Raw genomic sequence first — 27,500 nt, 5'->3', positions numbered from 1 at the left:
ATAGATAGATAGATAAATAGATAGATAGATAGATAGATAGATAGATAGATAGATAGATAGATAGATAGATACATACATACATACATACATACATACATACATACATACATACATGAATATGAAAAATATGTTACAAATGGAAAGCATCAATTAAATACAAAACAAAAAGAGATGAAATATAATGAGTGTGACATAATTTTACTTTCATAGATTCCTTTAAGAAACAGTTCTGCTACTTGATAACCCTGCTGAAGTTGATGCCATGCAAAAAGCAGCCAGAACACTTTGTAAAGTAACTGGCATTAGGAAGGGTAATCAAGCTGTAGAAAGCATGCTAAAGTGGACACTAGAACTTGGTGCAGTCCTCCGGCTTGCCAGCTCCTGTCAAACTGTCCAAGCCATACCAGTATGGAAACTGAATGATAAATGATGATGATGATGATGGTGATAAATTATCCAAGTTCAATAAACTATGATGTTAAAAGAAAAAAAAATTATACAAATATTCATAAACATAAAATTTATAATTAATGATTTGTCTGTAAATATTTGGACAATACAATTAATTTTCGGTTAATGTCACTGTTTAATAAGGGTGACAGTCTAATGATCAAAAATACTACCTAATCATAAAGTGTATTCATAAAATTTTATTAATTAAATGGTTGATACTGACAACATTTATGTATTAATATTTTAATGATAATAATAATAATAATAATAATTATCAAATACTATGACTTTTCTTCTGAGCCTGTCTAGCTATGTGGAGTGCTCAACGTCCATTTTGCACACCCATTATGTCCACCCATCCTCCCCCACCACTATATTAATTCATACTTTAACATTTTCACCTGGTGACTCATATGCTTCCTGTACTCTGTGTGTGAATACATATTTTGATTATACCCTTATACCCTCATACAGGTGCCCTGATAAGTGTTGTATACAGTTCAAGGTACCTCATATATGAATATTTAGACATATAATACTTAAACTGCCCTATGTAACCATCCTATTCTCATACCCACGTGTTGGCTCTTGCTCTAGATGTTGGATGAGGTGGGGGAAACTGTGATTCATTGTAATTCACTGAATAAACTATGTACCAAAGCTCTATGCTAGCTGGAAAGCATTTTCACAGATCTTCATTTCAGGTGATGGCAAAATTTCCACAACTACTTTGCCACCACCACTCCCAAATACTCAATCTCAGGACCACTACCATCATTGTTGGCACAATGAAAGGAAGGAAGGGAGAGATTATTGAAATGTTGGAGCGATGCCATGTTGATGTATGTGGTGTGCAAGAAGTAAGATGGAGGGAGGCATCAGCTAGATTCCTCATGGGTAAGAGACAAGAGATTCAAATTCTTTTGGCTCGGCAGGAAGGATGGAGTAGGTGGTGTAGGCATACTGTTAACAGAAAAGTGGCTAGATAAGGTAATTGAGGTAGTCAGAGTATGTGATACGGTAATTATGATGAGACTTATAGATAAATTAAAAGTTACATTTATCTCTGCCTATGCTCCTCAGTCTGGGTCGACTGATGATCAGAAGGACCAATTCTATGAGGTCCTTTTGCAGACAACCTCAACGACAAATGACAGAGACTTTGTTATTGTGGCTGGTGACTTCAATGGATATGTTGGGCAACATCCCCATGGATTCCAAGGAGTGCATGGGGGCTGTAGCTTTGGACCTAGAAATGAGGAGGGAACAAGACTGCTGGAGTTCTGTGATGCAAATGATCTCATGATCTGCAACACTAACTTAAAAAAAACAGCCAGCCACCTAATCACTTATCAGTCTGGTGAACACATAAGCCAGATTGACTACCTCCACACCAGTAACTAGATAGATGGATGTTTAAAAATGCAAAGTCTTTCCCAGGTGAAGAGTGTTCAATCCAACATAGGTTACTAGTTAGTGGCTTCAGAATTAGAGTTAGAAAGACTCAGAGAAATAAATCAATCTGGAAAAAAGACTATGGAAGCTCAAAGACCCAGCAAACAGAGATTTGCTAATGGAAGCTTCTGATGAAAGAGAGGAAGAGTTGGGGACATATAGCTTAGAGGATGATTGGAAGTTCCTGCAGGACAATCTACTGAGGACTACAAATGAAATCTGTGGTTGGTGGAAAACCCCAGCTAGACCAAGGGTAACATGATGGTGGAGCAAGGAGGTTGACAGTGTCATAAAAACAAAAAGACAGGCTTGGAAAGATTGGGAAAATGGTGGAAGCAGAGAATTATATCAGGTAGCCAAAAGGGCAGGTAGGTGTCAGGTATACATAGCCAAAAGAGTAGCTGAAGGCAAGAGATTTGCAAATGTTCTACAGCATGAGGATCAGAGGCATGAGGTGTTCAAGACTGCAAAGCAGTGTATCAAAGAGAATAGAGATGTGGTAGGTGAGAAATGAGTGCAAATGGATAATGGTATGTTTGCACTTAGTGACTCAGAGAAGAAAGATGCATAGAAGTGTCACTATGAAAGGTTACTAAATGTGGAAAATGAATGGGAGAAAGAGAGTCTAATATATGTCGAACCAATTGAGGGAACAGCCATCAGGGTTGATAACAGCATAATAGAAAAGGAAATGAAGGATATGAAGACAGGGAAAGCTCCTGGGCCATCAGGAATCACTGTTGAGATGATTAAAATTTCTGGTGGTGTAGGATAGAGCTTAGTCATATGTATAGTTAATCAGGTTATTCAGGAAGGCACCATCCCCAAATGACTGGTGTAGTAGTATTATAGTTAGCTGCTACAAGGGTAAAGGTGATGCCTTAGATAGAAACAACTACAAAGGCATTAAATTCTTTTCTACTCTAGGCACAAAGCCCCAAATTTTTTAGGACAGGGCTATTCGATTAGATCAACCTGAGTATGCAACTGGTACTTATTTTATCGACCCCGAAAGGATGACAGGCAAAGTCGACCTCGGCGGAATTTGAACTCAGAACACAAAGACAGATGAAATACCACTAAGCATTTCGCCTGGCATGCTAACGTTTCTGCCAGCTCGCTGCCTTACAGAGGCATTAAATTGCTAGACCAAATCATGAAAGTTACTGAGAGGGTTATAGCTCAATCGATTAGATATAAAATTAAACTAGATGAGATGCAGTTTGGTTTTGTACCTGGGAAGAGTACCACAGATGCCATCTTCCTAGTGAGACAGCTGCAGGTAAAAGTAAGTTAATCATTGTACTTACCTTTCGTTGCCCTGGAGAAAGCTTTCAACAGAGTTCCCTGCTCTGTTATTTGGTGGTCTCTAAGGAAGTTAGGAGTAGAGGGGTGGCTTGTTAGAGCTGTACAAGCCATGTACAGAGGTGCTGTCAGTAAGGTGAGAGTCGGCCATGAATACAGTGATGAATTTAGCATACAGGTAGGGGTTCACCAGGGCTCAGTTCTCAGACCGCTCTTATTCATTATAGTCCTCCAGGCCATAACAGAGGAATTCAAAACTGGGTGCATACAGGAACTGCTATATGCTGATGACCTTGCTCTTATTGCAGAATCTTTAGCAGAATTGGAGAAACAAAACCTGGAATCAAAGGGCCTTAAAGTTAACCTGGCAAAGACCAAAGTTGTTGTTAGTTAGAAAGAAGATAAAACTCTCTTTCCATCAAATAAATGGCCCTGCTCAGTATGTAGGAAAGGAGTTGGAAGAAATTCCATTTGCTACACCTAGCGTAAACTATGGATACATAAGAGGTGCAGTGGAATAACAAGTAGATTAACAGATAAAGTTGTCTTTGTATGTGGCAGATGTGCAAGAACAATAAGCACTAAGAGCACACAGGACTTAGATTCTCTCAAATGTCCAGCAGGCTCTCTTGAAGTTGTAGATAGTTTCTGTTACATAGGTGATCAAATTAGCAATGGTGGAGGATGCTTTGAAAGTATTGTTTCTAGATTAAGAATTGGGTGGAGGATGTTCAAAGAGCTATTATCTCCGTTGGCAACAAAAGGACCCCCTCTCAGAGTGAAATGTAGACTATATCATGTTTGTGTGCGAATGGCTATACTCCATGGTAGTGAGACATGCAGAAGACATGCATAGACTGGAGAGAAATGAAGGTAGTAAGCTCCATTGGATAAGCAACAGCAGTGTGCATATACAACAAAGTGCAAATGTATTGGGAGAAAATTTGAGCATAAGAGGAATCAAATATTTCATGCAAGAGAGAAGACTACATTGGTTTGGACATGTGATGCATATGAATGAGGACAGCATAAAGAAGTACCAATCACTGAAAGTGGATGGTACCTGTGGAAGAGGGGAACTCAGTAAAACGTGGGATGAAGTGGTAAGGACCAATCTTAGGATGTTGGGCCTTACAGAGGAAATGACAATGGACCAAGATGTCTGGCGATATGAAATTCTTGAAAAAACTCACCCACATCAGCAAAACTGGGTTCTAGAAGCGCTGTATGTTCCACCCACACTTAACAAGAAAACTTCTCACACACTACCATAATAAACCAAACCACACCTCTATATTTCTTCCCTTCCTCACATTTCCACTTCATGTACTATGCTTATCTTTCCCTCCCCAATCCTGTCCTCTTGGCCCTGTGCCACTGTATCATTGCTCTCTGCTAGCCCCCAACTTGTGGGTTCCACCCACATGCCCTGTTTCACTGTATCATTGCTATCTACTAGCCCCTAACCTGTCTGTCTCACCCACATGTAACAAAAAACATTTCACACACCCTACCCCAACAAACCAATCTACATCTCTTCTCTTCCTCATAATTCCTCCTTCATACACTATGCCTAGCTCTCACTCCCCAATCCTGTCCTCATGGCCCTGTTCCTCTGTATCATTGCTATCCAGTAGCCCCCTGACTCTATATATGCCCAGGTTTTCGCTACTCACCTCCGCTCCCTCCACACTCTTTAATCATGCTTCCTTTGCAATATCCTGCTATGTATATTATGACCATCGAACCTCAAGGGTATGCCTTGCCACTTGCCACCATCTATATCTCTCTCCTCTTTTACTCAACTATCCCATTTATATTCTGCTCCCCATCCCTTGTGAGTATGCCTGGCACTTTGCCACTATCTCTATTCTGCTGTCACCCACTCTCTTTCTCCTTCTCTTGTGCTTCACTCAGGTTGCGTAACCATGTATTTCCTTTGTGGCAGCACATCTTTTTCTGTGTTCATTCTCTCTCTATGTCTGTCTCTCTCTCTCTGTCTGTCTGTCTCTCTCTGTCTGTCTGTCTCTGTCTGTCTGTCTGTCTGTCTCTCTCTGTCTGTCTCTCTCTGTCTCTCTCTCCCTCTCTCTCTCTCCAGCCAGGTAACCTTCTATTTCTTCTACAGCAAGACACCTGTTTCTGTCTCTTTGTCTCCTTTCATCATCTGACACAAGATCATCTCCTCCAATGCCCCTTCCCCTCTCAAAAGAGATTTTTTTTGTGTTGCAAGTACTTGGTGACCCTGTCAGTGCAGGTGCCACTTAAAAGCACCCAGTCCACACTGTAGAGTGGTTGGCATTTGGAAGGGCATCCAACTGTAAAAACCTTGGCAAAACTGACCTTGCTTGTGCTTGTGCCACATAAAAAGCACTGGTGTTAGGAAGGGCATCCAGCTGTAAAAATTGTGCCAAAATAGTTACAGAAGTCTGGTGCAGGCTTCTACCTGGCTGGCTCTTGTCAAGGTGCCCCGCCCATGCCAGCATGGAAGGACGTTAAAAGATGATGATGATGATGATGATGATGACGATGACGACGAATGTAATGTCATTTTTTAAAAAATTTCCATTTCCAAATCCATCTTTATATCACCAGAGGCTGACATGGTGTGTTTCAGGTTATCCTAGTTTTTTACCAATCATCACAGCTTAATCATTACTAATCCACCAACATTACTCAGAAGGTGATGTCATGTATTTCAGTTGGTCTTAAGTTTTATAAATTAGCTGCATTCCACCTTTGTTAATTCATCATCATTACTTAAGTGAGTCATAGTGTGTTACACCTCAGTTTTCATTAATCAGCTTGACCTCTTCGTTGTGTGTATATGTGTGTGTGTGTATGTATATGTGTGTGTATGTATATATGTGTGTGTGCTGATATATATATATATATCTTATTTGAATAAATTATTTGAATATAAAAATCTTTCTAGAATTTGAAATTAGCTTATTTAAATATACCAGGAATCTAAAAATCATAATATTGGTATTTAGGCACAGGTGTGGTTGTGCGGTAAGAAGTTTCCTTCCCAGCCACATGGTTCAGGGTTCAGTTCAACTGCATGTCACCTTGGGTAAGTGTCTACTACTACATCCCCAAGCTGACCAAAGTGAGTGGATTTGGTAGATGGAAATTGAAAGAAGCGCATTGTGTATGTGTATATATATATATATATATATATATATATATATGCAATGATTAGTGACCGAGAACTTTGGAAATATACAGTGTGTGAGAAGACCCGGCAAGCCAAGTGAGACCATAATCCGTGACCTCTGCCAGGGGTGTAGACAGCCCACTTCATTGGACACTAAACTCTGCTTGCGAAGACCTGTTGAGGTAAGTGAAATTGAAATCGAACCAAATTCAACAACTGGCACCCATGCCAACCTCTCCTTCATTGGACACTAAACTCTGGTTGTGAAGATCTGTTGGAGCAAGTGAAATCGAAATCGTAATTGAACCAAATTTGATGACTGGCACCTGTGCCAGTAGAGCACTAACCGCACCGTCCAAGCATGATCATTGCCAGAGCAGATGTTTGGTTTCCGTGCCAGTGGCATGTAAATAGCACCATTTGAGCGTGATCATTACCAGCATTGCCTTACTGGCACATAAAAAAACATTTGAGCGAGGTTGTTGCCAGTGCTGCTGGACTGGCTCCTGTGCAGGTGGCACGTAAAAAACACCATTTTGAGCGTGGCTGTTGCCAGTACTGCCTGACTGGACCTCGTACCGGTGGCATGTAAAAGCACCCGCTACACTCTTGGAGTAGTTGGTGTTAGGAAGGGCATCCAACTGTAGAAACTCTGCCAAATCAGATTGGAGCCTGGTGCAACCATCTGGTTTGCCAGTCTTCAGTCAAATCGTCCAACTCATGCTAGCATGGAAAGCTGACGTTAAACGATGATGATGATGATGATGATATATATATATATAAGTATATATATTTAATTGTCACTAATTGTGACTGAGGATGCTGAATAGTACCTATACTGTAAGAAACAAGCTGAAACATTTAAGGCTGCATGAAGTGCACAATTTGTATACATTTGACAGGGGAGATAACTGCCCCATGAGCAAAGCTAAGAGCACTTGACCGGTTTCATCTGTTAGTTGCAGACTTGTCAGCAATGACTACTCAATTGCTCTAATGGTTAAGCTAAATCCATTTGTCATACATATACCATATATACCCTGTTAGTGTATATAAACTGTGTGCTTCATGTAACTCTTATTTCTTGCAATATATGTGTTATTCAGCACCTTCAGTCACAATCAGTGACGATTAAATTTTTCCTAATGATTTTTATATTGTGCCTAACTGTTTATATTACACTGACAATTTTGTTTTAAATTTGTGTACTAACTAGAAACTCGATTTGTCTTGAAGAATAATTGAACTTAAGACTTCTGCGTTAGTAATGCAAAAACTTTTACCATTTTGCTTCTACATTGTACTATCCAGCTCATGCAAGCATGGAAAACCAGAAGTAAAATGATAATGTGTGTAGTAGTTACATGCTATTAGGATGAGCACTGTTTTATGTTGGTGCCAAAATATGAGTAGATTATTACGTAATTTATATTTCATTATTTACTTAGTCTAAGGAGAGCTGTATCTCTGTCCTTCAGAGCAGGAGTCCCTAATCACTGAGCCACAGACCAGTACCAGATCACATAGAAAAATTTTTTTAATTTTATTTCTATTTTATTATCTATTGCAGTCTGCAGCATGTTTTTGCATTATATATGTTATATACATAATATACATGTACTATATATGTAATGGTTAAATTATATACTATATCATACAAGTTCTAGAATTTGTAGCCATTGTGAAGGTTTTAGTTTTATGACTACACCAAATTGTCATCATTGCTTTTATTATTTCAAGTTCACTTTCAATGCTGTTGTAGACTGGATGGTTTGACATGATTTAACAGGCTGATGGTATTTGTCCAAACATGTAGTTAGTAGTTGACTTCATCCAACTGTTAGCTGACATCTCACTGACACGTCTGGCTGTGAATATTTACAGCTCTAAAATTATTGTAATCATCTATTAATTAATTAAGTTTAGCTTTTCAAAAACTATTTAACATATTAGAAACATTTTTTTCTGCTGCTTTAAATTTGAATGGATTTTGTAAACAGAAACTGTAAGAATCTCATTGATATATAAATATACATACATACATACATACATACACACATACATACATACATACATGCATACATGCATATATATATCTATATATATATATATATATATATATATATATATATATATATATATATATATATATTATGTGTGTGTGTGTGTGTGTGTGTGCGCATGTGTATATGTCTGGGATCTTTTTTAAAACGGGGGCCACATTTTTCATTAACGAAACACTTTGAAACTTGGAACACTGGTAGAATGTGTCATATAAAACATCTTTTTCTCTTAGTCTTCTTTAAAAAAAAAGAAATCCATAAATTATTCCATGTTAAAGTTGTCGTATTTCTGTAATTTCAACCAATCACTGACGTCCATTCAGCCGATATACATTAAGTGCCGACTACATAAACAAACGATTCTGAAACAATTAACCCTAACCCTAACCCTAACTCTATCCCTAACCCTACGGTTAGGGTTAGGGTTAGGGTTAGGGTTAGGGTTAAAGCAAATTTAAAATGAAAAAAGCAAATAAAACGAAGAATCGTTTGTTTATGTAGTCGGCACTTAATGTATATCGGCTGAATGGACGTCAGTGATTGGTTGAAATTATCGAAATAAGACAATTTTTTACATGAAATAAATTCGAATATAAAAATATTTTTCTGTTCTATAACACAAAATAGATAAGTATACGAAGTTTGAAAGTCTTTCGGTACCAAAAACACTACGTAAAACATTAATGAAAAATGTGGCCCCCGTTTTAAAAAAGATCCTATGTCTGTGTATGGGTGTATGTATATTTGTATCTCCTTGTCTTGACATCATATGATAGTTATGGATGAAAGTCATTGACATATATGCTGTGTCATTCATTTCCACTATTCTGTGAGAACATGTCTGGCCATGGGGAAATATCTACTTAGGTTGCAAACAGATGAGGGTTGTTGATAGAAAGGCTATCCAACTGTAGAATATCTGCCTCAATAAACTTTGTCTGGCCCATGTAAACATGGAAAAAAGGACATTAAAATGATAGTGATGATGAATTTTCTTTTGTGGTTTAGTCAGGGGAAGAAGGGAAGTATTCTTGACCAGTTTTAGAGCTTCTGAGATATATGGGAAGAAGTGGATGGGTGATGGTTATTCTTCAAAAAGAAGTCTACAAAATGGACTCTTCTAAGGCCACTCACGAACTGGGCATCTGATTAATTGAATCTTCCTCCCACAAACATGAATGGCCTCTCCAACTGGTTTTCACACAATTTTATTGTATCAAATTTTCACTTATAAGGCCCAAAACTATGGTAAAAGACATTTCTTAGGATTGAACTTGAAACCATGTGGTTGTGAAGTGAAGTTCTTTACCACACAGCCTTGCCTGTACCCATTAAAGAAGGGCAGTGTATTGTAGCATTGTCATAGATATAGTGTTTATATATCTTTAAAAAATGTTAACAATTATTTATTTAAAATATAAATCTATAAAACTATTTAAATGTTTTCAAATCATATGACTTTCCTTTCAAAAAGAAAAAAGAAACATCACAATGACCTATAATTGATAAATTAAACAACACTATACACACATACTTTACTCTAATTTTATTTGTTATTTTCAAACCAATGGTAAAAAAAAATCTGAAATATTTTCTGATTCAATTATAATAAAAGCATATTGTTTTATATTTTATTAACAAAATATACAACGTAGGCGTAGGAGTGGCTGTGTGGTAAGTAGCTTGCTTACGAACCACATGGTTCCAGGTTCAGTCCCACTGCGTGGCACCTGGGGCAAGTGTCTTCTGCTATAGCCTTGGGCCGATCAAAGCCTTGTGAGTGGATTTGGTAGACGGAAACTGAAAGAAGCCCGTCGTATATATATGTATGTGTGTGTGTGTGTGTGTTTGTGTGTCTGTGTTTGTCCCCCCAACATCGCTTGACAACCGATGCTGGTGTGTTTACGTCCCCGTAACTTAGCAGTTCAGCAAAAGAGACCGATACAATAAGTACTAAGTATACAAAGAATAAGTCCTGGGGTCAATTTGCTCGACTAAAGGCGGTGCTCCAGCATGGCCACAGTCAAATGACTGAAACAAGTAAAAGAATAATGGGAGTCTTTTTTGTTGCTCATGAAATACAAGGTGCATTCCAGAAGTTTTGAGACTTTTCCAGGAGAGACATCTACTAATTTCAGCCTAGTACAAAATTGTAATTTCCCTCAAAGTAGGATCTGTTTACTTCGGGGCACTTATTGTAGCACACCAATCACTCTATGAAGGTCTCATTGAAGTCCTCCAAAGTGAAGATGTCCAAGACCCTTGTTACAACCTTCTTCATTTTCTCCTTCAGCTTGGCAAACACCCAAAAGTCACATAGAGCAAGGTCTGGACGGTAGGGAGGGTGAGAAACAATTTCGATGCCTATCTCTGTCAAATAGTTGGCTACCAGGATGAAATTGTGGACTGGTGCAGGTACTTTTTCTTGAACTCCTTCAAAACCTCCACAAAGTACTCTTTGTTGACTGTCTTGCCAGAAGGAACTCAGTGAATGTAGATGATGCTCTTGCTGACAAAAAAAGGGGATCACCATAAGCTTCTCAGTGGACTTGCTTTGCCTGGCCTCAATGCCAACAAAAAGCAGATGCTTGGTTCATGCAAGTTAATCGATAAGCAGTCTGGAGCATTTCTTAAGTTTCTGTAGCATTTTATCCCAATATAACAATGCATCATAGTCGTGGTCATTGATGGTACCATGTAAATGGCACCCGTGAATTGTCATGGTCAATACCGATGCCATGTAAATGACACCCATGCATTGTAGCCATGCTGTCACTCCTATCTTCTTTGGCACTGGTTCCATGTTAAAATACCACCAGAGCTCTCTGAAAAATGGTTAGTGTTAGGAAGGGCATCTATCTGTAGGAATGAAGGTCAAAAGGAAACTTACAAGCAAAATGTGGTCTTCCAAGCCATCTAGGACATCAGTATTTACTTGTCCAACACCTGCCAGCTTGGAAATCATCATCATCATTGTCATCACTTAACATCTGTTGTCCATGCTGGCATAAGTTGGGTGGTTTGATCAGAGCTGGCAGTCTGATTTGGCATGGTTTCTATAGCTGGATGCCCTCCCTAACACCAACCACTCTACAGAGTGTGCTGGGTGCTTCTAACGTGGCATCGCATGGGCCCTTTTACATGGCACTGCATGGATGTTTTTATGTGGTGCTGCATGGGTGCTTTTATGTAACACTGCATGAGTGCTATCATGTGGCACCACACATATGCTTTTAAGTGGCACTGCACAGGCACTTTTAAGTGATGTCACACGGGTGCTTTTATGTGGCACTGTACGGGTGCTTTTACGTGGCACCACACAGTTATTTTTATGTGACACTGTCATAAATGCTTTTTACATGGCACTGGCCCAGGACTCTTGTAGGTCAATCCTCACCATTGGTGGAACCAGTCTTAACACTTCTGCAGCGGAGCATGGGTCTTCTTGAATACAGCAAGGTGCTAAGCATCTCAGTCCTTTGTCACGTTACCTGAAATGTTTGGCATCCCGAGGTTGTTCTTCAGCACTTTGTCTAATGTCTTCCTGGGTCATGGAAAGTGGACATAAAATGATGATGATGATGATGATGGCCATGATGACATCATCACAACTACCTCTGCTACTGATGTATCACAGTGTTAAAACAATAAATAAAAATGTATTTCCTGTTTCATAAGATACCAGTCTATCAGGCACAAGGCAGGAAAGCACTTCAGAGATTCAGCTCAGATCAAAACAGCCCAGCTAGATTTATACATTGTGATATTTTATGCCATCATCATCATCATCATCATCACCACCACCACCACCACCATTACTGTCACCACTGTCACTACCAGAAGCCATCATTGGCTGTTGCAATTAGTGAAACTTTTGATCAGTAAATACCATTCCAGAAATTGTGAATGATATTTACATTAGTGGAGATGACAAATGAAAGACAGGCTTTTATATTATAATTAAACATCCTTAATCAAACAGCAACAACAACAATAACAAAAACGTTCCGGATGTCCGATGTCTGATCAGAAAAATATATGGCCACACTGCAATTTTGCTTTGCCAGGATATCCAGTAATGGCATGATCACTTGTTTTATTGATGCTAATTGCATAATTTATGGTTAATATATGCTTGTAGTAAGGTTGTGAGCTGGCAGAATCATGAGCATGCCAGACAAAATGCTTAGTGGTATCTTATCTGTCTTTACATTCTGAGTTCAAATTCTGTCAAGGTTAACTTTGTCTTTCATCCTTCCAAAGTTGATAAAATGAGTACCAGTTGAGCACCGGGATTGATCTGATCGATGTATCCTCTCTTTGCTAGCCTTGTGCCACAATATGATATGCTTCTAGTTGAGAAGTAAGCTTTTTAACACACAGCTATGTGTGCATAGTTTTCTCACAGGGTATTGGTCAGCCCAAGGCCCTGGTAGAAGGCACAACCATGTAGTGAAATTGAACCTAGAACCAATTATTATTTATATTATTGTTATTGTTGTTTAGCTCTTAGTCAATCCTGATTGAGTAGGCCTAATCATAATTGAACCATACTCGATGACTGGCACCTGCGCCAGTGGAGCACTAACAGAACTGTCCGAGCGTGTTCATTGCCAGAGCAGCTGTCTGGCTTCCGTGCTAGTGGCCCATAAATAGCACCATTTGAGCGTAATTGTTACCAGCGTTGCCTTCTAGCACTTGTGCTGGTGGCACATTAGAAAATCATTCGAGCGGCTCCCTCCCATGCAGGCTCCCTCCCATGCAGGCTCCCTCCCATGCAGGCTCCCTCCCATGCAGGCTCCCTCCCATGCAGGCTCCCTCCCATGCAGGCTCCCTCCCATGCAGGCTCCCTCCCATGCAGGTGGCACGTAAAAAACACCTTTTTGAGCGTGGCTGTTGCCAGTACCATGTGACTGGCCCTCATGACGGTGGCATGTAAAAGCAGCCACTACATTCTTGGAGTGGTTGGCGTTAGGAAGGGCATCCAGCTGTAGAAACTCTGCCAGATCAGATTGGAGTCTAGTGCTGCCTTCTGGCTTGCCAGTCCTTAGTCAAATTGTCCAACCCGTGCTAGCATGGAAAGCGGACGTTAAACAATGATGATGATGATATAATAAATAATTTGGACAAATTACCCAGGTGCCTGCATACAGCTAAATACACAATCACATACTACAATCTAAACCATACCTAACTAATGCAAATCTAACACCCACAACTCGAATTAATCCTTCCGAGTTAAAACCTCATGTATTAAATAAACCCAGTATCCAAGTAACATGTATTTAGACATGTACATTTACAATCCAGATGTGCATATGTATACATGTATCTATATATTTATGTATATATTTGTATTTGAATATATGTATATATATATATATATATATATATATATATATATATATATATATATAAATATATATGTGTGTGTAGAATGCGAGTGTGTGTGTGTCAGTCTTCATGTGTGTATTTGGGTCTAAGTACATATCTATATGCATCTGTATGTATGTTTATGTGCATGTATGTGTATATATATATGTATGTGTGTATATATATATAGTTATATATAAATATGTATATATATATATATATATATATATATATATATATATATATATATATATATATATATATGCATATATGTATATGCATGTGTGTGTGTGTGTATGCATGAACATGAGACTATTTGTCTAAGTATTAATCTTCCTTTTCCTTCTACTTTCTTTTTGCCTCTAAGCAGTTATGACAGCGAAAGCTAATTAGGTCATTTTATCTAAACTGGAACACATGATTTCCATGTTCATATTTGAATCTTTTGCATTTCTATAATATTATTTGCTTTTATTCATTCTTGAACTGGATGGGTATATAACAATAAGCCAACTGACTCTAAAAATCTCAAGTGATACTTCTTTATCAGTGTACCTGAAGGGACCCAGAGTGATGGCTCGAAACATATGTTGCACCTCATAAAAGTCTAATATGAACTCCGTCTCCTATAATTAATTAATACTATTATATATATATATATAGTGAAAGATATAAGTTAGAGGTAATGTAACCATCTAAGAGATAGATGTATCCATAGGCACTCCTGCTATTACCTCAGTATGTATGGTCCTTGTTATAAGGTATACAGTAGTAGGTAATTTAAAAGGTAAAACCGTAGTTTAATATATATAAAGACGATGAGAAATGGAGCAATAAATAACAGTGAGAAGTGGATCTCTGTTGTTATTAAGTCATACTCTCATCTTAATTAAATAATGACTTTATAACACCAACGATCCACTTCTCAGTGTTATTTATTGCTCCATTTCTCATCGTCTATATATATATATACATATATATATATATATATATATATATATATATATATATATATATATATATATATATATATATATATATATATACATATATATATATATATATATATATATATATATATATATATATATATACATATATACATATATACATATATATATATATATATATATATATATATATATACATATATATATACATATATATATATATATATCTGTCACACTCTTTTCACACTTTAGTACACTTAGCTACCCACGTACCCTTTTGTTCCTCTATCCTTACTCTCTCATATTCACCATGCACCTTGTGGGTATACCCAGATCACGTCTCTCTCTCTTTCTTCAGCTGGGGGAGCTATGTATTTGCCTCTTCAGCAAGATACCTTTTGCTCTCCCTCTATTATACTTTCCCTTCCTTCACTACTCTACAGTTGAGGGGGTTCTGGTCTTGCAAGTCACCTGGTGACCTCACCAGTGCTGGTGCCATGAAAATCATCACTCTGTACACTCTCTAAAGTCTTTGGTGTAAGAAAGGGCACCCAGCTGTAAAAATCATACCAAAGCAGATATTGGTGATTGGTGCAGTCCTCTGGCTTGTAAGTTCCTATTGAAACCTCTAACCCATGCCAGCATGGAAAAGGGATGTTAAATAATAATGATGATGGTATATATCTTCCATTTATTGTACTTGTGCATAAGACTTTTACCCTTGCTGTAAGAAATGTATTGTATTTTTTGTGGGCCCCACCATGGCCAGTAAAGAAGGGGTTCTTGTTGCTTCTTCTGTTTGACATTGTATTTCTATGATTTATTTCTCCCTTTAATTTTCGCTTCTTTTCTGGTATTATTTCATAGGTATTTGGAATTCTCTTCACAATTGGGATGAGGACCATTGTAAACCAAGCTTCTGTATTTGCAGCAAATCTCTCGATATGTATTGCCTTGCTTATTGGATTAATTCTCACATGTAAGTTACTGTTTTGTGCAATTGATTGACATTTATTATTATGACACAGTTTTACATTCTGAGTTCAAATCATGCCAAAGTTTTCACCTTTCAACCTTTCAGGTTTGATAAAATAAGTCTCGGTTAATCCCTGGGGGTCAATGTAATCAATTTCCCTTGAAAATTGTTGGCCTTGCGCCAAAATTAGAAAGAATTATGACATACTCATTACAACATTGAGAAAAATACCTTGTAGTATTCCTTCTGGAATTTTATGTTTTGAAACAAATTGCCAAAGTAAACTTTACCTCTTTTCCTCCTCTGGAGGTTGATAAAACAGGGTAACAGTCAAGTACTAGGGTCAATATAGTTAACTATTTTCCCTCTTTCAAAAACTTTTCAGGCCTTGTGCTACTAACAGAATCATTGGTGTGTCAAACAAAGTGCTTCGTGTTATTTCTTTAGATTCTTTACGTTCTGAGTCCAAATCCTACCAGGGTCAGTTTTACTTTTCATTCTTTTGGTCCTGATAAAATAAAGTATAAGTCAAGTACTGGGGTCAATGGTTTCAACTTACTCTCCTACCCTCAAAATAGTTGGCCTTATGCTTAAACTAGAAACAATTATTATTATTATTTCATAAATGAATTTGTCAATGGAGTGGTAGATTCATTAGAGAATATAAAAACAAAATATGCCTTGCACTATTTGGTTTTATCTTTTATCTTTTACTTGTTTCAGTCATTTGACTGCAGCCATGCTGGGGCACCACAATTCAAATCCTATCAAGATCAGCTTAATTGTTTCTTCTTTCAGTGGTTGATGATATAAGTACCAAGCTATTTATAGAACTGGTTTAATCAACTGCTCCATCTACAAATACAATAAAAAGTATTTGCATCACCCTTCTGCCAATGCTATAAATCATAATTGGATTGGTCAATTCTGTAGAATGTTGGACAAAATATTTTGTAGTATATTTTGTTCTGGCCCTTTATTTTCTGAGTTCAAATCTCATCAAGATCAATGGTCAATAGAATAAAATGCCAGTCAAGTAATGTGGTCAAGTAAAGTGTTCCCCTATCTCAATATTTCTGGCCCTGTGCTTATGTTAGGAAATTAATAGGTTTGGACTGGTGAAATTCTTGGAGCATCAGATAAAAATGCCTTGTAGTATCTAGTTACAGCTCTTTATTTTCTGAGTTCAAACCCTGCTAGGGTCAATTTTGATAAAATGAAATCTAGTCAAGTACTAAGGTTGATATAGCTGATTACTCTACCTCCCTCGAGTCTGTGGTCTTGTGTCTGGGTCAGAAACTATTTGCTGAGGCTGAGTTCAAATCCTGTCATGGTTAACTTTGCCTTTCATTCTTCTGAGTTCAGCTTCTGCCGAGGTTGACTTTGCCTTTCATCCTTTCCAGGTTGATAAAATAAGTACCAGTTGAGCACTGGGATTGATGTAATTGACTTACCCCTCTGCTGAACTTGCTGTCCTTGTGCCAAATTTGAAACCAATATTTAGTTCTTTATAAGGCAGTGAGCTGGTAAAATCATTAGCATGCCAGGCAAAATGTTTAGCAGAATTTTGTCTGTCTTTACATTTTGAATTCAAATTCCACTGAGGTCCGTTTTTACCTATTATCCTTTTGGGGTTGATGAAATAAGTACTAGGAAAATACTGGTTTGATTTAATCAGCTATCACCCTACTGTCAGCTTTTGTCTTAACATTATGGTTAAATTAGCCTGGAGGCATTCTTGACCAAGTGAATACAGTTTCACTACATTTTCCTTACTTGTTGCTGTCTTTATAGCTCAACATGACAAAAGACTCATTAGAATATCAGACAGAACACCTTCCAGTATTTGTTCTGGCTTTTTGCATTCTGAGCCTAATTCTCTGAGGTCAACTTTGCTTTTTAAGCTTTTGACGTTGATAAATAAAGTCACAGTTAAGATGGTGGATATTGGTGGAGTGTTCTGATAGTAATTGTGAGGATTGCATAATGTTTTGAGAGTTCTAGAGTGTCTCTCTTGCACAAGACTCCATCAGTTTGGTAATACAGCTTGTGAGATTAACTGGACAGTAATTGACAAGCGATGTGTATTCAGCCTTTTTGAACAGGGGAATGATGCTGACAATTTTCCATTGTTCTGGGGGTAACATAGTAACTGAGGTAGAATTGGAAAAGTAGACAAAGCTGATGCAGTAGACAGAGCCCACTTTATTTGAGAAGTAGATAAGTAACATCAACAAGACCAAAGGAGGCACAGTCATGATAGTTTCAGAGGGAAGTGATTCTAGGAAAGGAAAATCAACCAATGTATTTATTTCAGAGAAAAGCAGAGGCTGTTGTGGTAGTGGTAAAGAAACAGAAAGAGATGGTTAGTAGTAATAGTAGTGGTGATGGTGGTGGTGTTGGTTGTAGTTGTAGTAGTAGTGGAAGTAGTGGTGGTGGTGGTTGTGATGGTGGTTGTAATAGTAGTAGTAGTAGTAGTAGTAGTAGTAGTAGTAGTAGTAGTAGTAGCAGCAGCAGCAACAGCGGTTGGTGTTGAATCTTTACCAGTTTGCCAGATGGCGTCTTTTTTGTTTCATTTTTGGGTCAAAAGCTCCAACATACCTACTCATTAATAGTGAATACCAGCAGCATTTAGCTACGGAAAATGAAATTGTTTATGAACCTCCTAATTTGGAGATATATGTATTGATTATGGCTAGTATCTATGGAATTGCCTGTTAATCCCTGTTGGTGATATCTGTGAGGAATCCATGTTTTTCAGAGTATATGCTGTAGAATCTTATAAGAAACTATGTCATGTCCTGTTTAGATTTCTTATTTATTCAGGCATGGATGTCTATCTAAGAAATCAGCTTTGCAACCATGTCACTCTTGTTTTGATTCCAGTATGTCACAGCCTGGGCAAATGGCTTCTACCACAGCCTCAGTTTAATCAATACTTTGTGAACAGAATTTAATAGATGAAAACGGTTTGACATGAATAATTGATCTATATGGAACATGATATACTTTCTGATAAGGAGATTGTGCTGCAAATATTCAGAAAAATATAGAGCATTATTGGTATTTCATTCATGCCTACACCCTTATAAAGTTTTTGAAGTTAATTTGTGATACCATATTTATTCATGTATAATACACATTTGTGCATAACTTAAACCACCTATTATTAACAGTGATATCCTGGGACAAATTCTTTTGTGTTTACTTTGCACTGTCTTTATTATTACAACGTATGGGAAGAGGAGTTTAGTCAGATTTATTATAACTACTGTATAAACTACACTCTAGAAGTTCTAACAAATTTGAAAATGGTCTTGGAACTTTACCAGTAAGTTATAAATAGGCATCTGCTGTAAAGTCAGCATTGTGGAAATCACATAATCAGGAGTTTTCTAGAAAATCAATTTGATTTAAATAATACTAGTGTACTCAACTAAGTTTATGTTACTGTTCAGTTTAATATATTTCATTTAAGTATGGATTTTATTTAAAAAAAGAAGACTTTTCTAACTTTATTATGCATTTTTTAAAAACCAATCTTTGGATTTTTATGTTTAAATGTCAGACATTCCGGATCTGACTATCTTTAATCAACTGATCAATGGTCGTTCTTTGTGTTACTTGTCCTGTTTTCCATCATCACATTATTACTGTTATCACCAGTGTTGCTATCATCTTCATCATCGTAACTACTCAACCTCTTGTGGAAGGGGTATGTTTCACTGGATATCTGTTCCAGCCACTGTCAGCACCCTCTGTAAGGTGAGTTATGACCTCAGTTTGACCAAAGCCTTGTTAGTGAATTTGCTAGATGGAAACTAAAAGAGACCCATTGTGTGTGTGTGTGTGTGTGTGTGTGTGTGTGTGTGTGTGTGTGTGTGTGTGTGTGCATGTTTGTATATCTTTGTAAAAATGAGCGTCGCCATAATACAGGCAGTGTCCTTCGTTTCTAATATTCTGTGGAAACATGTCCAACTAAGGAATATAAAAATTACCTTGCTTGGAAACAGGCACCTGGCCATAGAAAATCCACCTCAACGAATTCTACCCAACCCATGCAAGCAAAGTAGAGATTAAAATGATGATGATGATGATGATGATGATGATAACTCCCTACATTCTTACATATTTTAATTAGTGTGTTAATGTTAATAAAATCATTGTCTTTTCTTTCCTTTGCACAGGCTTTGTTCAAGCCAATTATCGTCGACAGAAAGCTGAAATGCAGGTAAATTACACTAGGCTTAGTTAAGAGGATCTTGAAACTCACATGAAATATACATATAACCAGATATTCATTATTGACACTGTTAACCCTAACACCATATATTGATTTTTTTTTTTTTCTCAAAGAAACTTTTTACTGCTTCTGTCCTTATTGTTTACAGTGTGTGCATCTGTGTGTAAATAACAGCTTCTGCAGCTGCTGTTACAGTTTTCTTTGTTGTGAGTCTGCTCATCACCCAAACAGCTTGTAAAATTATGTGCAACATTGCTTTCTGGAAAAAAAAATATGCTTGTAAAATTGCTTCAAAATTTTGTGGAATATTTCTATTTTATATATATATACATACATACATACATACATCCATATATATATATATATATATATATATATATATATATATATATATATATATATATATATATATGTGTGTATATACATTTTTATTAATATTTAGCAGAAGTAAGAGTGACTCAAGGCTGAGAGTTTTGTGCATTGGTGCTTAAGTGCCAATGCACGAAACTCTCAGCTTTTGAGTCACTCTATTACTTCTGCTAAATATTAATAAAAATATACATATACTCATTATTTTGAGTTCTATTTTTCCTGTTTTCACTAACATACCTATATATATATATATATATATATATATATATATGTATATATATATATATATATATATATATATATATATATATATATATATATATATATATATATATATATATATGTATGTATATATATATATATATATATATATATATATATATGTATATATATATATATATATATATATATATATATATATATATATATATATATATATATATATATACATGTATGTATATGTATCTGAGCATCTGTGTATCAGTGTATTTTGTTTTTGCATGAGTAGTATGGTAGTTTTAATGAAATTGTGCCTTCTCTATTTTTTATCATGTCTTAAAAGCAAGCTTTGTTTTATGGAATTTTTGATACTGAATTTCAGTGTTTGTTTTTGTTGTATTTTTGGTGTTTTATTTTTGTGACATATACTCAAAAAGTTTCTTATTATCCAGAAAAGGATTTAAAGCAAAATATATATTTTAGATGATATATCACTAAGAAGGACATACCATATTTGATGGCCTCCTAGGCTATACTTTTGTAAAATAAATTACCACTAAAATAATGTTTTAATTCCTCCACTTACCTGTATAACTTTATGTTATTACTGGTAATTATAAGCAATTTATTGCTTCCACATTCGATATAAACATACTGTAGGTGATTGTTCACCAATAGATGGCAGCACACGTTTTGTAAACATAATATCGTTTGAGCGAGTTTTGAGTCTATATTGAGGGCATTGGATGCAGGGAGATTTTTAAAGCCATTTTTGGGTAAAAAAGGTGCGTCTTATAGGCCATCAAATATGGTATATATATATATATATATATATATGTGTGTATAATAAGTGTTTGACTCAGTTTCACATGACTTAAGTTTCATTAAATGTTTGGAGGTAGAATGAAAGGTTTGAAAGAAATTCGATTGGGCTTTTAGATGTTTAAGCTTCTATTGGTCAGCTCAGATCAATGTGGTTTGAATACTGTTATTTTCCTTATTTTGAAGTCCACTTCTTCAGACAGGATATTGGCAGGGTGTTGACACCCCTTTGGCTGTATGCCATAATACAGTATACTCAGTGTCATCAATTTCTTGGATTAGGTACTGTACACAGAGAGGTAATGCAGGTCAATGGAGTATGTGTTACTTCTCACAGAAGCAGAGTTGGTAATTGTGCATCCCAGGTGAATAAGGAAGGGCCTTGTAAAGAATACTTCAGTTGATGTTGGGGATGTTATTTCAATGGTCATACAATCTTTGAATGAAGTGAAACAGGGAGATTGAGTTTTTCCCTATCACTATATCTGAAGTAGTGCATGTTCTGTGTATACCTTTTTAAAAAAATGTATTTACTGTCATATCTGTGTATTGTGATCCATCAGATGGTGTAAGGATGGCTTTATTGACTACAACCTTTGAGAGGCAGGATCACACCTGTGAGAAGTGGTAGGATTTCTGAAGTTACAGGTTGGGGTGTGGTTTGAAGGCAGTGTAGGTGTATGTTTGTGTCTATTGTAGCATATGATATTTGAAGCAATATTGTTGAAATGTGGGTAACTCATTATGATTCATATCAACATCTTAACTTTATGAGTACCCAATAAAAGGAACTAATGTTCCTGATTATACTGTACCACAGGCCACTGTCAAAGTGGTGCCTGTCTTATGCCAACATCCTGTTCAGATATTTAAACTTAAAAGCAAGTAAAATAACTAGTTACTTTGATAGCGTAGATACCATATGCCCTAAGCTGATCAATAGAGGCCTAAAGCACCTAGAAGCCAGATTTAATTTTTTTCAAACCCTTTACACTACCTTTGAACATCTGATGATAAGGACAGTTCTTACTTGTCCACAAAAATTCAAATCATGTGGAGCTGACTCAAACAGTTATTATATATATGAATATTCAAGAAAATATGTTAAGTGCTACATTCTTCCACTTGTAAACTCATTCATTATATATATATATATATATATATATAGGCAAATAAGAAAATGGAGAGGATAATCAATCAGCCTGTAAACATTCATTTGGATCTATTTATTAATTAATTACAATCATATGTATAAATAATTAAAATAAATAAACAAATAAACAAGTAAATAAATAAATAAGAATAAATAAATGAGTGAGAATAAATGAGTGAAAAAATACTAAACTCTTACAGTTGTTTCTATTTTGTGTGTGTCTAACTTGCCAAGGTTTCCACATCATACCAGTAATAAGCAGGAATTGTACAAAGGTTGAACAAACATTGGACAGGGGTTGAACAATAATTTAGCCCCAAAGCTTTATCAGAGAGACCATAATGTTAGGAATCTAACATGTGAGGAAGAAAGAAAATAATAAAATAGAATAATAAAATAATAAAAATAGTAAGGAATGCGACAACAACAGAGAAAAGGGAAAGAACGGAACACTCATGAAAATGTATGTTTGAATGTATGTGTGTGTGTGTGTGTTTGTGTTTGTTCGTGTAAGTAATAATGTATATAGAGATAAAGAGATTTATAGAAAGAAGTTATTGTCTAGGTCAAATTCCTTCTTTCAATGCATGAAGGAACAATGACACTTGCAGTTAAAGACACACACACACACACACACTGCTATTTCTAAACTTAACTATTTCAGTGAAACATTGAAAACTGGTCTTACTTTATGAAACAAGTAAGTAAAAAATATGTTTCAAAAATTTAAATTTTGAATTTAGCTTTATTAAAATTACATCCCTAATCAGCTAAAACCATTTTTGTCTCTGCTTTAGAATTATTACATATATGTTCTAATGTTTTTCATTAAATCAAACCTTTTGTTTGTCTTATTTTACCTATATTTTTTGTCATTCTGTCTTGGGACAAAATGTGCAATTTCCGATTTCTCGTTATTTTCTCCCTACCTGTTTTTAACCATTACATTGCTAGTATTGCATTCCCATTTTGTACCATTGCATCATCTTTGGGAGTAGAAATTGGTCAGTATAGTTTATGTAGTTGAAGTTGAGAGAGTTTGAAACATAGGTGACAGGTAATTATTTTCAAGCAACTTTGACTTGGATGCAGTCACAGTGTTGTTGTTGGCACTCAGTCGCTTACGACGTCGAGGGTTCCAGTTGATCTGATCAACAGAACAGCCAGCTTGTGAAATTAACGTGCAAGTGGCTGAGCACTCCACAGACATGTGTACCCTTAACGTAGTTCTCGGGGATATTCAGCGTGACACAGTGTGACAAGGCTGACCCTTTGAATTACAGGCACAACAGAAACAGAAAGTAAGAGTGAGAGAAAGTTGTGGTGAAAGAGTACAGCAGGGTTCGCCACCATCCCCTGCCGGAGCCTCGTGGAGCTTTAGGTGTTTTCGCTCAATAAACACTCACAACACCCGGTCTGGGAATTGAGACCGCGATCCTATGACCACGAGTACGCTGCCCTAACCACTGGACCATTGCGCCTCCATGCAGTTGAAGTAGCTAATAAATATCTGGATAAGTTTTGGTATTTAACCATCAATATTCCTTTCTTTGTTGGATTCTACATCAATTTTTTTCCCCACACTAGTTTCTAATTTGATAATCTTTAAGCTTCAAAAAAAAAAAATTTCTAAATTGGGGCAAAATGAGTCATTACTAATTTCAATAATTTCTTTATAACTGCACAGTGCATAAATATATCAAGAAGAGAGCCACTCCAACAGGTCATGAAGAAGCTATAGAGAATATTTTATGTTGAGTTTTTAGATTTAGTCAAGTTTCATTAACTTTATATCATGGGCTAATTTTCCATGATCCTCTTTCACTTAACCAAGATACTTTAAATTTTTGTTGTATTTCTAATCTTTCTGATGTCTAAGGATGGATGTTTATGTGTATGAGTCTTTTTTTTAAATGTAGTTCTGGAGAAATGGAGAAGCAAATTTACCTTATCTTGTCTTACTCAATTTGCTTTGCCTAAATTTGTCTTTTATATGCTCAAAGAGAACAGCGATAATTATTTGAAATAGTTTTCTAAATATGTTATAGTTTTTACTGCATTTAGAGAAGGTTTTTACTTAGCTGATATAGTTTTGGCGAGGTAGTGAACATTTGTAAAAAATATATTTTCTTCAAAGTCAAAACCGCAGAAAATATTACTCATTGTGTCTCACCTACCTCTACTGGAAACTGGAAAAGCAGATTTTTGGAATAGCTGTTTGAATTTCCCTATTTTTGTTGGGCTTTTTCCTTTTTTTCTTTCATGCATTGCAAAGCAACGTAGGGAAGCCATTTTAAAAGTAGAATTTTTAAAATCCATGTCTTTTACATGTTTGGTATCTCAACCCCCCCCCCCCCCCCCCGCTCACCACCACTACCATCTCAGAGACACACACACTCATGCTCATGGAACAGCAACAACCACTAAAGTGATTTATTCTCTTTTTCATAATTTTCCGTCATTTTATCGTATTCCACACTCTGAAACATTTGTAATTCACATTAAAACACAAAAAATCTTACCCCATCTCCCCTCCTTCATTGTACTTTTCACAATGAAGGAAAAGTCAAACAGTGCAAGTGGATGTGTAAAAAACGAAATTTGAATTTTGAAAAGTGTACCTATAAAGCAACATTTTCAGTCATTTATTTAAACTTTCTTTGCTAACTCATCAAGTTCAATTACATGAAATGGATGGGTTTTGAGATTTAAATTTGGTAATTTTCCAAGATTTTAATTCTTGTGTATGAGGGGCCCACTAAAATTGAAGTGCCCCAGTTCCCCATAGTTTAAATTCAGTCCTAATTTAGAGGCAAATAATAAAGTATAAAATTAAATATTAATCACTTAAATTTGTCATGAATAGCCATTAGTATGATCTCTTTTGGAGCATTGAAACATTGAGCACTCTTTTATCTGTTACATAAGGCAGTATTAAAAGATCTGTTGGTAAATATGTGTGTATTTGTGTGTGTGTGTGTCTGTATGAATGTATGTGTAAGCATACACTCAGAAACATGCATGCAAACACATATATGTATATGTGTAACTCTTGAGTCTGTGTTTGTATGTATATACATATATATGTATATGCGTGTGCATGTGTGTGTGTGTTTGTGTGTGGGGGTAATCCATAATTAAGACTTTATTGCTTGTAATGAATTCTTTCTTAATGACACAGTTATAATTACACAAGAAACTTCAAAGAATTTTAGCATCGTCTTCATAGTTCTACAAATTATATCTGCTTCCATGAGATGCAAATGAAATTACATTTAGCCTTGTCTTTGTGACTTTACTATCTGTTCTCTCCTCTCTCTTTTTTACTCTCTGTATATATGTCTCTCTATCTATCTGTCTCTCTATCTATCTATATCTTTATAACTATATATATATATATATATATATATATATATATACATACACATATTTAGTTATGTATTTATCTATCAATCAACACATCTTTCTATCATTTTTATATGTGTTTATGTTTATGGTGCAAACCACTTATTATAATTAAGTTAGTGTTACCATAATTAGTACTCCCTAAACATGCTCAAGATATTGTTATATTCGCTGCTTAATATTATTAGTTAGTTAATGTTATCTAAATCGCTTTGTTCAAAAATTATTACAAGCAGTAACTTCCAATGTGCATACATGCATGCACATGTGCACAAACACATAATGCATTAAGATATTAATTTCTGAAATGGGGAGAGAGAATTCAATACATGCAAAATATGTGGTTTATTTAAGCAAAATTCATTTCTTGTGACTCAAGTTTCATGCAACCACAATCATCAGGCAGGTGTGTGTGTGTATGTATACATATATATATATATATATATAAACAAAACATTCAAACACTAAGGTTTGAAATAAGGTGTCACTATTGTTAATATCATCTGTGGATAAAATTTTAAATTGATGGTATCAACAGTCGTAACATAGGTGGTTCGCAGGCAAAAAGCATTATTTAGCTATAAATTACAAATCAGCATGAAGTGTAAGGATGCAGAAAAACATCAACCTGCTAGAAATAAGAGCTAAAGTCTTAATTAAACCACCGTAAAGCACTAAGATAACATATGTTTTGGTGCTTTACAATGGTTTAATTAAGACTTTAGCTCTTGTTTCTAGCAGGTTGATGCTTTTCTTCATCCTTTTACTTCATGCTGATTTGTTATATATATATATATATATATATATATATATATATATATATATATATATGCATATACATATATGTACATATGTATGTATGTATAATGTAAGAGAAAGTGAGAAAGACAGATTGATTGACAGAGATGTAGATGTAGATTTAAATACAAATACATACACGTATTATATTCTTTTATTTTACCTCCTTCAGTCATTTGACTGCAGTCATACTGGAGCACAACTTTGAAGGATTTCATTTGAACAAATCAACTCCAAGACATATTTTTTTAAGCCTAGTATTTATTCTATTGGTCTCTTTTGCCAAACCACTAGGTTATGGGGACATAAACACACCAATACCATTTGTCAACTAGAGATAGAGCAAGGGTACAAGGACACACATAGAGACATATATACATACATACATATACATATATATATATATGACACGCTTCTTTCGTTTTCCATCTACCAAATCCACTCACAAGGCTATAGTAAAAACACTTGCTCAAAGTGGCATGCAGTGAGACTGAACCTTGGACCATGTGGTTGAGAAGCAAGTTTCCTACCACACAGCCACGGCTGCACCTACATATATATTAGACACAAGATGTGATCTATTTCTAGCGCATCAATTGTCCATGTTAGTGGTCGACGTTATTTTTTTAAATGTACCTTAATCCCCTGAGATTGCAGATAATATTTCTGAATCTCTTTGATTCTTTAGATGTGCTAACCTACTGATAATTAATCGATATTAATTAATATATGACTAATTACCAAATATTATATATA

At 35.8% G+C, this 27,500-nt stretch overlaps 1 protein-coding gene across 5 annotated transcripts in view; it reads left to right on the top strand.

Moving 5' to 3' along the window:
- The window catches only part of LOC106880276 (choline/ethanolamine transporter flvcr2a), a 319,269-nt gene that overhangs the window by 282,660 nt on the left and 9,109 nt on the right, over nucleotides 1-27,500 (top strand). For 3 of the 5 annotated variants that reach the window (XM_089349394.1, XM_089349397.1, XM_089349396.1), the window contains exons 9-10: nucleotides 15,624-15,735; nucleotides 19,920-19,963. In XM_089349394.1, coding sequence (XP_089205520.1) covers nucleotides 15,624-15,735; nucleotides 19,920-19,963 — 156 coding nt within the window. Of the gene's footprint in view, nucleotides 1-15,623; nucleotides 15,736-19,919; nucleotides 19,964-23,205; nucleotides 23,242-27,500 lie in introns of all 5 variants that reach the window. The other 2 variants (XM_089349395.1, XM_089349398.1) reach the window with 1 other exon arrangement.

This window comes from Octopus bimaculoides, chromosome 3 (genome assembly GCF_046866305.1).
Source record: "Octopus bimaculoides isolate indiv1 chromosome 3, ASM4686630v1, whole genome shotgun sequence".
In the NCBI taxonomy this organism is placed as follows: domain Eukaryota; kingdom Metazoa; phylum Mollusca; class Cephalopoda; order Octopoda; family Octopodidae; genus Octopus; species Octopus bimaculoides.
Note: the sequence above shows the minus strand (reverse complement) of the source record. Positions and strands in the feature narration are given on the sequence as shown.